The sequence below is a fragment of the Mercenaria mercenaria genome, chromosome 19 (genome assembly GCF_021730395.1).
Source record: "Mercenaria mercenaria strain notata chromosome 19, MADL_Memer_1, whole genome shotgun sequence".
In the NCBI taxonomy this organism is placed as follows: domain Eukaryota; kingdom Metazoa; phylum Mollusca; class Bivalvia; order Venerida; family Veneridae; genus Mercenaria; species Mercenaria mercenaria.
In genome coordinates, this window is record NC_069379.1 from 16,954,762 (window position 1) to 16,970,419 (window position 15,658).

The following is a 15,658-nucleotide window of genomic DNA, read 5'->3' on the forward strand; positions in this document are numbered from 1 at the left end:
AACAATTTCTCTAATTACAATAGGCTTTGAAAGCGAACAGCATGGATCCTGACCAGACTGCGCGGATGCGCAGGCTGGTCTGGATCCATGCTGGTCGCAAAGCCACTATGTTGGTTTTCTCATGACGCGGCTCATTTATATTCTACATTTAACCATAGGTATAGCATTAGAATAGTAAGTTATTAGCATTAATTTAAAATCAACTTTAGTTATATTTGCTGTAAGTAAACGGAGGTGTTTACTTCACTTAAACTAGTAAAGTACAGTAAACTTATAGCCGGTAAACTTAAATTTGTTAATGTCTTTGAAATCGTCACACTATCAAAAAACTTCTATATTTCAGTAAATCTCATCATGGCGTCTTTCATTGAAATACGAAATATAAAACATTTATGCCAGTTTAAGTTCAGTAAAAGTATAATGATCTTTCATTTATGTTTATATTTATTTTTATAGGCAGTCATTGCTCATAGAGAAAACATATTTTTTATATAATTTGTTTAGCCTAGAAACAGTAGCATAAACAAGTTGGATTACAGTTTTCGGGAGGGATAGTTTGAACAACTGTTGCAGTTTCTAAACAAGCAGGTTTTACTAAGGTGATATATGCCGTTTGTTTGTTTTTATATTTGATATCCTTCTATATATTATTACAAATGTGTTTTTGTATTTTTTACAGACTTTAATAAATGTACACGACTGGCCTCCAGCAAATGGTTCAGCCAACAGAGCAGTGCTGTATTTCTATGACAATACAAAGACATTTTATGATCAAGAGTCGGACACTTGGGAGACGAAGATGTAGCCGATGCTATATTTAGATATTTTATATTCAAAAGTCGGATGCTCATAGGACAGTGCCTGTTTCCAGTGTACATGTTCATGAATTTAACAATGACGTACTGTTTTGAACAAGCAATATATTTACAATCAAATGAGAGAAGATCATGGATGGAGAGCATTTATAAAGAAAATTCTGCGTAATTATGAACCTCCCCAAGGGTGCTTACCGGGGGTTGGGGGTGGGTAACGAAGGCGGACAAACCATGTTTTTAGGAATTATTTGGAGATATCGGAGGTCGCCCTATAAGATGGAAGGACTTCTCTTCAGTACACGCACATCAAATAACCAAAAATCTCTTACACCCACCGTTCAGCCTTACATTTCATTCATTTCATATGTACATTTTCATAACTTTGGCTTTTTCGAAACAGACGACATTCCGCTTTTAAGACATGTGTGATAGGCCTACATATCGGCATGTACATTATGAATTATTTTGAACATTGTTATAAAAAGGATGTATTTAGGATGTAACATAGTATTGTTAATTCAGCATTTCATTTAACCTTTTTTCCGGTCAATAAATGTCTCATATACAGGTAATGGACCCGTAACGGCAATCGGCAAATTCCGTAATCTCCGTATGCATTTCGGCATTTTCCGTTCTTTTTACGGAATCGTCCGAAGAATGCCGAATTGCCTAACAAGAAATTGCCGAGTGGCATTACACGTCCGCTACATAAAACCCCATATATCATTTCTTTTACGTTTGTGAAAGTCATAATATTGTTACATAAACGAGATGATGTGTATGAAATATTGTAATTTATATATAAGATGTGCATGTTGCTTTAGTATAACATATTTTGTTTGCTCATTTGTTACTTTTTGCAATAATATCTTAACCTGATTTATTGATGCATTAACTGTTTTCGTGTTAAATTCAGCATTTTCTTTTTAAAAGGTCCCTTCAAATGGCTGTAGACCGAGGCATCGTCAGAAAACAACAGCAATAAATTTTACAGCAACAACAAAGTCATTGGATTTTTATACACTGTTTTTGGATAGTTTATCGGTTGATAGTCAAAACTACTTCCCGATGTCCGAAAGTGTCAGCAAAACTAAGTGTTCATAATTATTTTCTTCCGATTTTAATTTTATCTTAACATAATATAGTTTTGAATATAGACCGGTCTTGTAGCAAAAAATATGGACCGGCAATCTATATAAGGATGAGTGCAATATTTCAAACTGTTACACGAGTCCTTATACAAATTGCCCATTCAAAGTTTGTGCTATGTAACCAACCTATATTCAACACATGCTGGCTGGGCTATTCTTTTACATCAAATGTCATGTGATATACCTGTTATATAAGTGAATTTGAAAATTTGACAATTGACGCCAATATGAATCAATAAATTTTAGTTCTGGCCTTCACCTCTTGTTGACAGCCATTTTGGAGGGCAGTATATTTGTGATGCCAGTATCATGTGCATTAAGATAGTGGACCAAAATGATAATCGACAGATTACATATTCTCCGCATACGATTTCGGCATTCTCCGGATTTTTACGGAAAGTCATGTGCGCGTTCAGATACATTTACGTCCGGAGAATGCCGAATTGCATACGTAAGCTTACGGAAATGGCCGAGTGTCATTGTTGGTCTTTTTGAATGAGATTATGCAATAATAATAATATGCAACATAATAGTTGCAGGAGTTATGTCCCCATTTTCATTTACGAATTAAATTTGTGTATATCATGTCTTTATTTCGGTTTTATGGACTAGAAAGGTGCTATATTTAACATATTCCTATAGAAATTATCTTAAGTTGTGTCCATTGTTAAGTTGAAAACATCTACCAGATCAGTTAAATAAATTTTTTCTTCACGGGGAAAATCTGTAACCAAAACGAAACAGACAATTATCACAATGGCATACACGTGAATGTGTGCGATTTGAGAATTATGTTTTTTTCTTTCTTTACGACGTGTGTAAATGCACGAGCTAATACATGTTCAGTAGAATATTATTTGAAATGCATTTGAATTTAAACGTACCAGAATGCACTTTCGTTGCATTTGTCAATGAGTTGCGGGCCTTTACAATGCAAGAAATGTCTCGCCTTTCGTTATGTGCCTTTCCTTTCTGTTTACAAACGCCTTCAAAAGGCAAAATATATAATATCAATAACTACATCAAATGTTACATGTATATAATGTTATGTTACATATTTGTGTCCCGCGTAATCCACATGTAGTTAACATTTATGTCTCAGAGATATGTTAACATAATTATTAAATTTTATTCTGTCTACACTGTTAGTGACAAGTCGTTTTGAAGGTAGTTTACATTTTGTACCTAAATTATTGTTGTAAAACATTCTGCTGCCTTACCGTATATTTTCGCTTATAAGACGCGCTCGCTTATAAGACGCCGGGCATGCAATCTTGGGTTTCTTTTTCTTTTAATTTCCCTGTAGCACTCACTTATAAGATGCTCCCCACTCGCTGAACTACAAATATGACTCCTAATAATGCGTCATATAGGCGAAGATATACGGTATGAATTCATGAGAAAAAAACTAGGAGGAAGTTTTTTTAAATAGATGCATATTTTATACCAAAATGATATTAATATTCAGTAGAAGGTCATTTAATTGTATATAGCACTCCTAGAAAATGTTCTTGTACATGTACATTTCTACTCATATTTTTGTTCAGTTTGTTGTTGATGCTTAGACCATATTTGGACCAGATAAATATTACGTATTTAATACTGTTATATATTTTGTGTTGTTTATGTACCTATGAAAATTTGAAGAAATCGTTGATTGCTACCATATAAAGTGTCTCAGTATATTACTTGATAAGATAAATTTTATGTATATTGAGTGATAAGATATATTTGTGTTATATAAAGCGGCGTCGCCGTAAAATCGTAAGTTTTGAACAATAAGGTGGCCAAAGTGGTTTCGTAACATCTCTCCAAAAGTTGAGCCTTAACCTTTACCCTACTACATTTTTATAATGGACTGGTCCATCATTCAGTTTGGTCAGTACCACTTAATATTTAAAGGGGTGTTCATTGAAAATTAACTAACTGAATAGCGAACAGTGCCATCCATCCGTGCAGGCTGATCTTGGTCTGCACTGGTCGCAAAGGCAGAATGATTTGCCACTAGCAGGCTAAAGGTTAAAGCTGAGACATTTTTTATGGTAGTGGACAATTGGATATTCCAAAGTTTGTTGTTAAACTGCATGATTAACTGAAATGTCTCAGAATGCACAGTATTGTTGATTATGTAACTAACAGACGTTACTTTTAAAAGGGCAGTCCTGCAATTAGACATTTGATTAGGCGCTTGGTAAAAATGGCAAGTTCCGTTCAATACCGTATTGTCGTGCGCTGTTTCGGCATCCTTCGACAGTATAAGAAAATAATGTTACGTAACAACCGGAAATTGACGAAATTGCTAACGGAAATACGTACTTTTAATCGACCGGAAGTTGCGAAATGTTTCATGAAGTTTTCGTGATCAATTTATAATTTATTGAACCGTAAGTCAAATATTTCTATTTCAGTAAATTAATTTTAGCCTGTGACCGATATAGGTCCAAAACTTACATGTGCATCTTGCAAATTGCCATTTATTTTCAGGTTTTAATTTACAGACTGTTCCATTCCACGAGTTATAAGCCATGATTATTTTTCAGTATAAAGAACAAAGTGTTATTATATTGTGTTGCGGTACCGGTGTCCAGATTGTTTTCGGGGAAATGGCAAAATTTTATGAATAAGGAAAGAAGCTGTATTTAAACACGAGAACCAGGTTGCCCTTTTAATGTGACTTGTCTCAAAAACGAGAGATATCGATTTTATGTATGTACATGCGTGTGTGTGTTAAAAGCTGGGTAAATGGTTCAGGTACTATTTGTTATTCATACTCGGTCTGTATTAATTAATGAATTATCGTTGGTTGCCACTGTATCCTGCATTTAAGTAATTAAAGACCGGACTAAACATTTGTTTAACAAATTTAATGTTGATTACGACTAACAGAATTACTGTTCCGTCAGCAATGATCTTTTATGTATATGACAAAAGAAGAAGAAAAAAAACGCCTAATGCATTTAAAATTAATTTCAGCTCAATATTTGATACGCAAAATGTCTTTGCCCGTTCATGAAAATTGCCTAAAATCTAGTTGTTTTGGTAGTGTTGCACGAGCATCTTTATTAACAGTAAGAGTTTGTACTAAATCTGCTAGTCCTACATGAATTTAATTGTGAATGTGAAATGCACTTGTTATGCAATTTCTACAGCTAAATGTCAATAATATTTAGTAAAATATGCGTGTAGTATATCGTTAACTTACCAGCAATTAGCCGAAATAGGCATTTTTATAATACTTGTACAAACATTTGATGAACAAAATGAACAACATATTTTAAACCTTCCAAAAAATGTTCAGTATAAATATTTTTTAGTATACATAGGCTTACGTGTGGTATGCATGCTGTTATAAAATCTTTTGAAAACTGTTTGTATGAGTATACCTAGTATGTTTTAAGAGCTTTATTGTGATGTTAAAGGGTCGTGCCTCCATATATATGTAATTTGTTTTCCAGTTTAAGAAATTACCTCCCTTTAACAGTGAGTAAATAGGCAATATTAAAATCTGTTCAGTTGCATAAGTTCTAGATAGTATTAACTTAAAAAATATGTTGTAGCATAAAAATCTCTCTGCAGTTTAGTCACACAATTACAATGTAGTAGTAGTAATTAGGTGTAATTAGCGAGTTACATTAAAAGTATTTAGATAATAGTTTATTCTTTTCTGATCTGATAAAAAAAACTATCACATTTGATAATTTCATTACTGTTGCTAGTTTGAACAATTGGAAGTCATGATGCTCATTCGGAGGCATTCCTTTTTTAAGGTTGTAGACCCGTAATGACACTCGGCAATTTCCGTGTGATTACGTATTCTCCGTATGGAATTTCGGCATACTCCGGTTGTTATGGAAATCATTTTCTGTTATGACCGAAGAATGCCGAAATCGCGTCCGGAAGAAACGTAAACGCACGGAAATTGCCGATCGTCATTACGGGTCTATTACCTTAACTTTGTAAATCCGCAGTGACACTCGGCAATTTCCGTGTGATTCTGTATTGTCGTTAGGCAATTCGGCATGCTTCGGTCTGAAATATAGCTCAGCGCGCAGACGGCTTTTCCTAAAAAACCGAGGTATGCCGAAATCGCGTACGGAAATTTACGACTGTCATTAGGAGTCTACTGCCTTTAACATGTTGACATGTATATACATTTGTATATAATCACGAGAAAACTGAGAATTTAAACATATCATGCATAATCACTTTGATATTGAAATGAATATATTATATTATAGTATATATAACAAATGAAAAAAGTTTATATATTGACATTTATAATTAATAAACAATTTTATGCAAGAATGGAATCTTTTTTTTTATTTCATGAAATAATCTTAATAGTGAAAAAGTGTTAAAATTTCTCGGCGTCTGCGTTGGTTTTAAGCTTTATCATTTGAGCCGCACCATGAGAAAACCAACATAGTGCGTTTACGACCAGCATGGATCCAGACCAGACTGCGCATCCGTACAGTTTGGTCAGGATCCATACTGTTCGCTTTCAAAGCTTACAGCAATTAGAGAAACCGTTAGCGAACAGCATGGATCCTGACCAGACTGCGCGTATGCGCAGGCTGGTCTGGATCCATGCCGGTCGCAAACGCACTATGTTGGTTTTCTCATGGTGCGGCTCAACTTTTTCTGAAACTTTCAATTTAATAGTACTTGTTTGGACTTCTAAGAAACAGTTCTATTGAAAATCTATATAAAACATGAAACTATATGAAGGAAAATTAACCTCAATCGGTTGCACTTACCGTCAATTTCAGTTTAGTCAGCAAACAAAACACAAGTTTATGAATAGAAATGTTGCGTATTCGATGCTTGGATGAGGTACAGCTGGGCATAAAACGGAGTTTCATTCATCCTCCACCTTTTTAAAATGTGGACAATGTCTCATTTACCTGTGGAGAAGGTCAGTATTATTGCGGAGTCCACAGCACTGGCTAAATGATGTGTTGTGTAACTAAAGTGATGTTTAAATATTGTGTTTAATCCAATCAATGAATCATAATCGAAGCCTGCCTAGTTTGCGCGATCAAAATATTTTACAAGCCACTTTCAATACACAGGAAAGGTCGAATATTTCTCCATTCTTTTTTCCTTGAAAAATGTTTTATGAAAATTACAAATAAACATAATATTTTTGTTATTTGAATCGTCAATTCATTTGTCTAACTTTCAAATAAATGCATGATTTGAAATTTGCGTTACATGCACCTTTTTTTAGTAATATATATGTATTTTGTTAGTGAAGAAAGACTCTATGCGCCCCTCCGTGCTTTGATACATTATGGACGGGCCCCTGGTTTGAACCTAAGGCCTTCCGTTATAGCCAGCTGAATGACTTTATCACATAGAAGTATTCTACTTACCCAGCAAATTTTCGAATTCACAACGGTGCAAGTAATTTGAAGTCAACGCTATAAACCATGAAGACTCCCAATCATTGAAGAAAGATGGGGCTTTACTGGAAAAGCCTATTTAAAAATATGTTAGATTTTACTTGATTTCAACAAAAAAAGAAGAAGATTTTCCCCTTGCTAAGATTTTCTTACTCATGTGAAACCTTGCATTGTTTTGATATTCAGCTGGTTGAGGAATGAATGACCGCTAACATATGACTTCATAATTGTTTCAGTTAGTTGTCAGGGGAACATAACGCCAAGTACGGTTTTCGTTCAAGTGAATTCAAATTTGGAGTAATGTGCTCTACCAAATATGCAACAGCTATCATATAAAAGTTTCAGGAACAAATATTTGCAAGGTTTACAAAAAAAAAAAAAAAATACCGAAATCTAAGAACCAACTTCCATGGCCTAAAACGAGAAACGCCTTCAGTATTTTTGTCAAAGGGGTACTTTCTTTACTACGCACTTAACGATTGAATTTTAAAACTAAATTGAAAATGAAAACAATTATTTATCTAAGCTATGAAAACGGAAGACCTGTTAAAGGCAATTATTTGTTTTACATAAAGGACGCTTACTGAAGTCCTGAACATGAATGCACACTAGAAGACCTCATCTACTGAGAAATAGACAACTTACTAAATGGACCTGCTGATATAAATAAATTATTAGAAGATGGTTGCTTTAATCCTTAACCATCTAAATTTCTATAACGAACTGGTCCATCATTCAATTTGAACAGTGTCATTAACTGTTACAAGGGGTGCTAATCAAAAAGATACTGACTGGATGGCGAACGATGCAAATCATGATCAGACTGCACGGATGTGCAGGCTGATCATCATCTACACTGGTCGCAAAAGCAAAGTCAATCGTGTCCAGCATGATAAGGGTTAATGCGGCTGTAGCCATAAAACTACATTAAAATTGCAACCGTGCAAACCTTAGATAATGTTCACAGAAATAAATGTACATAAAACTTAAGACTTTTTTTGAAACAGGTTGACATAAAAATTATAGGGTAATATTAACACCTAGGTCATATGGCGACTTTCCAGCTTTTGATGGTGAAGGAAGATCCAAGGTGTCCCTCCGCACATTTTGTTATAACGGGTGTAGAACAACCATTCTTGCATGATGGACAGGACTTTCCCGTGCTTTTCCGGTGCTAGAAAAACTCATCTTTAACCCAGGGGTGTAAGATGACTCACGTGCTGTAATTTATGAATGAATGTGTAAATTCATACGCTACTATAACAAAATAACGCCTAAAAGAAAAACCTGCGTTTTTCTTTATATCTTATACAAATTGAAGAATAAGGCATGCAAGAAAAAGAAACTGTCACTAGTTGAAGGTACGGATGGAAATATCTGGCTCTCGGATAACTGTTTTGCGGTAACTTGGCTGACCCTCGTTACCGTCTGAACAGTTACCCTCGAGCCAGATATTCCCATCCGTACCTTCAACCAGTGAAAGATTCTTATAACCTTCCGTAAGCCGGCTGAATGGCTTCCTCAGATGAAGAAATCAAATGTATAACTTAGGATCATATTTTGTTATAACTATGAACTATGCCAGGTATTCAAATGTTGTGCCGCAGGTAAAACAAACAAACAAATTAGTTATAACAAAGTTAATTATATTTTTAATTGAAAAATATTGTTTAAACAAAGTTTAAGATTTTTTTCTTAATTTTCTTGCTACCATAGATGGAATAACTGAGTATGAGAACAGAGATCTATCTATTACTACTTGAACGTATGTTTAATATATTTTATTTTGTCGTTAAAAGGCTGTATTTGGCTGTTTATGTTAAGTAAATAACAACAGGCAAGCCATCCAGCTGGCTTACGGAAGGTCGGTGGTTCTACCCAGGTGCCTGCTCGTGATGAAATAATGCACGGAGGGGCAGCTGGGGTCTTCATCCACCATTAAAAAGCTGGAAAGTCGCCATATGACCTATCATGTGTCGGTGCGACGTTAAATCAAAAAAAAAAAAAATTAAAGTAAATGTTAAACTGTACTTTTGAAAAAATAATGACAAAGCTAGGGTAAACATGAAGTTACACAATTTCTGTTTTGTAGTGAGTAGATGGTCTAATTAAATAAATATATTTATAGGTTATTAGATTTGTATCGAGAAATATGCACGAGTTATGCAGCGGAAATATTGCGCGACTTTAGGAGCGCAATATCATTCCGCGAAAGAACGCTGAAATTTTTTTTTAAACGTGATGACATGCATAAATCTGACGTCACAAATGACGTCACGTACCCGATTTGAAATTTGAACGTCAATATGGAAAACTATTGCCGTTCTAGGTTCCAGTGTAACTCAATGGAGTTTATGAATGAGTATGTAATAATCTAGAGCACCAGTAGTGACACTTGATTACGTTTCGGCGTGTTTCTATAGATAAACCCGTACATGGCTTTTCGTAAAATTCCATTTGTAGCTTTCACCAGAGCACTCTAGTTATACCGCCAGTTGGAAGTTTCATGTTTTGTGAAGTTGCATTGTAATACTCCAACAAATCGATATTTAGCTTTTATCAACATTTTGTCTTGATGCCAGATCAGCTTAAAATCGCTGCTAGTTTTATTTAAGACTTTAATGCGTGTTGCATATTTATACCAGATCAAGATAGTACTATATTCTTGCAGCTCAAAATTGGGCTTTCATTTTCATTCCTTTAATTGCATTTTTGATATCTGAGTAGCTTTGAATACATTTTGGTCGAATGTCAATCTTAAAGTTAACTTCAAAATGCAAGATTGTATCAATTCAGTCTGAGATGTACACAAAATCTATTGTTGACCTATGTAGAACTTTCTAGAAAAAGAAATAATTGCTTTACTGTTGTAGTTGCCATTTTGGCATCAGTCCTTGCTGATGATGTGTTTCAAAGGATTAAAGATGGTGCAGCAACCGGCGGCGATGACTTTTCCTTCACAGCAAAGATAGTGAACAAGGGGACACATGTCTGTAATGGAATTCTTGTGGATAGCGAATGGGTTGCTACGCTTAAACTTTGCGTTGATAAGAAGTAAATTTGTATTTATGCAGAAAATTCTTGTCTAATCGTATTACTTGATGCAATATCACATTATCAGAACTGTCAACAGGGCCATTTTCGCGGTGAAAGTCCAAACACTAGCGCGGGAAATTTACGCCCGTGAAAAAAAATGACGTCATGACATAGCGTAAAGGCAAAACAGCTTATAGGGTAGATTTAGTTTTATTCTTTGATGTGTAACGACATGTATTTTTAGAAAAATAAACCTGTTTGCAATCCAAAATTATACAACAGCGTGAATGAATAAATTCTGTCACTGGTTTTTGAATGCCTAAATAAAGATCAAGATAATTGTTATGTCGTCTCTACCAAATATTCTCCCTGCAAATATCACACTTTTGAAGTCTTGAATTTTATAACCCAAATGTTGCAAATTAGTCTCCCTAATGTATCCTGTTCAGATACTGAAAATTTGCAGAACCCAGGGAACTTATAATGGCATAGCTTTTACCTGCGAGCATTTTCATTAAAGGCAAGTATTTGTAATATGTTTATTCTCTATATATTATCAATTAACTTAAAACCAATAATTAATTAGGACGTTAACTAGCTCTAGCTACATTCAGCAAATAAGAACAATGAAAACTGTTTGAACGTGCTGTCATTTTTTCAGATCTTTGTCAAAGCAGAAGGTGTACTTTAGTTCTACCGAGTCTGGAAACAAGAAAACTGATGTCGTGCGCAAAATTAAGCAAATAAAGGTAAGTATGTGCACAAGTGTCTCCCCTATATATAAAATACGGTTCTTCCGGCCCGCCTGGACTGGTGGGTACTACAATAGTAGCTTTGCTTAAAGACAATGAAAAAGACAGAAGCCTTCGAATCCCATTCCGGATTCTATACCGTATAATTTCGCCTATAAGACGCACTCGCTTATAAGACTCCGGTCATGCAATCTGGGGTTTCTTTTCCTTTTCACGTCCATGTAAACGCTTATAAGATGCTCCCCACTCTCTGAATTGGAAATATGACTCTGACAATGCGTCTTATAAGCGAAAATATATAGTACCTTACTGTCTGTGCAATCAGTTGCAAATGCATTGTCAGGCCGGGAACCAGATTTTGCAAACTATAAACCCAGACAGGCCTTTTCCACCGATCATATACCATTAATCTTTTAGTCTCAGTTATGTTGAATATCAGCATTATAAACGGTGGTTGACTAGGTTTTGCAAATAGATAATCCAGTTCTGATTAAAGGTATACTTACGAAAGAGCATTAGTGCCAGGTGTATGTTATTTATTAACTCGAAATTTCAAGTTACTAAGTCGACATTTCGTGTTAGTTCATCGAAAATTCGAGTGACCTATCTCAAAATTTCGAGTTAGTAACTCGAAAGTTTGAGTTAGTATCTCGAAATTTCGAGTTAATATATAAAACGTATCTGGCACTAATTATCTTCCGTATATTTGCCAGTAGTCAAAATTGGTATTTTATTGTTTCTGAATAAATTTAAAAGAATAGCTTCATCTATATGAAATATAGCTAGTCTATTCAAATTGCAGGGTAATAACAATTTGTCAAATGAACATTCTTAAAATACCTGTACAAATTTATGTAGACATTGATAAGTGAAAAATAAATTAATATATTAAAGAAATTATTAAAAAATGTAGAAATATTTTATCACGATATATGCCACAGGACAGAAAGAAAAAAAATTAAAACGAGGTAATATAGATTTTATAATAGATAACCTAGCAACGATTATTTGTAAGCAATGACGAAAAAATAAAACAATTATTGACTAGTATATATTCAAGATTTTCCTTTGGGCATTTGAGTTTTTAAAATTGAACATATTTAAAACGCTAGACCTCATTATTTGCCCATGAAATAATTAGAATACCTACTCATAGAATTTATGCACGCGCAAAATTCCTGTGCGCTGACACAAAGAGAAAGTCTCAAACGGGATAATTGAAAATCTTTTCAGTGCCCAAATATCCAATCGGATTTTTCCCTGGCATTTTATATGTATCATGTATTAACACAATTAATATCGAGCCTCAACTCCTAATCTACCATATAGGTAATAAACTAATATTAAAGGGTTTCAGTTGATAATGGTAGGTAAGTTTGCAGATATCCTCATTTTGCAAACACTAAATGAAGAGTGGCTACTTACTGGTAACAGAAATAAACCCAATCTTTCATACACATTACGAAACTAAAACATATTTAACTCTGCGTGTGTATATTTTGTTGAACATCTTCTAGAGTTTCATAGATCGGGTAAGATAGAGTCACGCTATATAAGGTGATCGCTGAAATGCAAGTCAGAGTGTGTTTTGTAAATATTCGGACAATTCTATAAAAATAAACACTGAACAAGGGTCTTTCATCGGATTTTATTTGCTACTAGGAAATAAATAATCTGTTATTGTAACCAGGTTCCCCCTTTTGGATGTATTGTTATGAGAAGTGTTACAGTAACGATGGTTAAAATAATGAGCGTTATAGTGCCAGTCCATTAATGTTTAAAGTGCCATTACGAATATTTTAATAAATACTTCCAAATCATATTGATTCCCGAAATAAAAGAGAAAGAAAGACGAAGTTTTAATGTACATTGTAACCCCGTCAACGAGATCATCATTAGAAATGTTTTGATAAGTTTGTGGTCAAGAGCTCGTTGCTAAATGAATTGCTAAGTTAATTAAACAAGAATTATTTTCACAGATTTTATAAGCCATTACAACAAGAGACTTTAAGTGGTTCGTGCCTGTTGTAAAAAGTATCTCCCTTCTGGGACTCATTGTAGTTATATTTTCTTGTCCCTGTGGATTATGGATTTTATCCTTATAGACTTCAGTTTGACTACAATTGACTATTCCGTTTGAACTGATGCAAAGGGCGAAGTTGGGTGGGGGTCGGGGTGGGTGTGGGTGGAAGGGGTTGGGAGAGAGGGGGGGGGGGGGGGGAAGGGGGAGGCGGAATGTGAGGTGTGGTGCACATTGCATTACCTCTCATGCCCAGGTCCATTCAAACTGAATCTACTATTTTGCTGCTTGGTTGCATTCTTTTCCACAAAAGGATCCTTTCTCAGATTTTATTTGCTATTGGAAAATAAATAAAAACTGTCATTGTTACGAGCTTTTTCCTCCGTTTGGGTGCATTGCTATGAGAGGTATTACTTAAAATTAAATGTGATAAAAGACTACTATATCTGCCAATATGAAAATGGTAGAAAATGTTGGACAAAAATACAAAATAAGCTTTAAATGGCTTATCACCAACTGATACTTGTAAATGAACTTACGCCTTTTTCAGGTTGTTACTGAAATCATTCTAAAATAAAATATAAAGGGTAATATATATCTAGGTAATATATCTTTAGGTAACTGACCAGAAGGATAGCGACATTGTATTGTTGCAACTGAACAAGGAAGTTCTCCAGGGTACAGACAAAGTCACACCATTTCGTCGCTTCAGTTCAGAGAAAACTGACAAGAAGATGAAAAAATGTAAAGCCGTTGGATTTTCTGGTAAGTCTATTGTTAATAGTAATTTTCAAATGATCCGCGTCATGAGAAAACCAGCACGAGTGCATTTGCGACCAGCATGGATCCAGACCAGCCTGCGCATCCGCGCTAACAGTATCTCTAGTTTCAATAGGCTTTGAAAGCGGACAGCATGGATCCTGACCAGACTGTGGGGATGTGCAGGCTTGTCTGGATCCATGCTGGACGCAAAGCCACTATGTTGGTTTTCTCATGGCACGGCTCAAATATCTTTCTGATTATATCTGCACAGTACTGTACATTATGTAAACGACAGGTGTTCGGATTTTTATTAACAATTATCATGCCGAATACGATTGATTTTGCCTTTGCGACCAGTGAAGATTACGATCAGCCTGTACATCCCTGCAGTCTGATCATGATCTATCGTGACTGTCGCCATTCAGTCAGTATCATTTTGGTATATACCCCTTTTATCAGTTAATGATATTGTCAAAATTGAAAAATGGATTAGTTCATTATATAAATATACTAGTAGCAGGGTAAGTGTTAAATATTATGAAAATTGAATCCCTTAGAAGCATTGGTCCAGGAGAATTTCAGGCTTTGAGCATTGCACAGTTATTTGCATTTCAATCTCTTACAGTAACATGCACTTTGATTTGATATTTTCAGGATTTTCTTTTCGCAAAAATAAGCAATATACTAGGGAGGATAGTTAATACTATCAGGCTTTTAACTCCTACCCTGCTAAATATTTAAAATGGACTGGGATATCATTCAATTTGGGTAATACCATTTATTACTAGTATTCACAGGTGTGTTCACTGAAATGTAACTGACTGAATAGCGGACAGTGCAGAACAAGATAAGCGTCCACGGATGTGCAGGCTGATGTTGGTCTGCACTGGTCGCAAAGGCTGAATCACTTCCCACCAGCAGGCTGAAGGTTAATTATTATTTGTCGTACAGATTTATACTGTGTTCGCTATACATGTATACTGCGTGTACTTTTTAACCCTTATCATGCTGGACACAATTCATTCTGCCTTTGCGACCAGTGCAGATCATGATCAGCCTGCACGTCCGTGCAGTTTGATCATAATCTGCAATGTTCGCCATTCAGTCAGTAACTTTTTGGTAAGCACCCCTTTATTACAGTTAATGGTAATGTCCAAATTGTAGGATGGGCAAGTCCATTATAGAAATTTAGCAGGGTAAGGGTTAAGCACATGTACACGACGTCTCAACCTCTGTTTTGTTTGTTATCAATCTAACTTTGTATATACATTATTTCAATATTAAAAACAATTAAAATTTTCATAGCAAATGGAAAGAGATTGAATGAAGTGGACATCATCATTAAGTCTACGAAAAAGTGTTCTGGATCAACAAGTGAAAAACATTTGTGTTTTGATACGAATGAAGGATCAGTCTGTCAGGTAAAGCGCTGTTCCCTTATTTATTTATTTTTCACGTCTCTCAATGCTTAAGTAATCCCAGTGAGGAGTTTGTTTTTACCGTACCCAGACTAATTATTTATTTCATAGCTAATATTTTTAACTTGACTGAAGATTATCAAGTAGAACGACATTTGAGGCCGCTTCCTGTAAAATTCATTACTGGTGTCATATAAAAAGGCACGGTCCCAAACCCACTGGGGCTATGTTCCATGCACCTCTGGTTCAGAGGCCGAGATCTTAATCATTAGATCACCTCTCTTAGTACTAATAAACAC

General features: G+C 35.0%; 1 protein-coding gene across 3 annotated transcripts in view; it reads left to right on the forward strand.

Moving 5' to 3' along the window:
* LOC123541870 (uncharacterized) overlaps window positions 1–6,271 on the forward strand; it is a 69,779-nt gene extending 63,508 nt beyond the window's left edge. For 2 of the 3 annotated variants that reach the window (XM_053531352.1, XM_053531354.1), the window contains one exon: window positions 680–6,271. In XM_053531352.1, the coding sequence (XP_053387327.1) occupies window positions 680–805 (126 nt within the window). In that variant the 3' untranslated portion in view covers window positions 806–6,271. The remainder of the gene's footprint in view (window positions 1–679) is intronic. The other variant, XM_053531353.1, reaches the window with a different exon arrangement.
* Window positions 6,272–15,658: the final 9,387 nt, after the last annotated feature.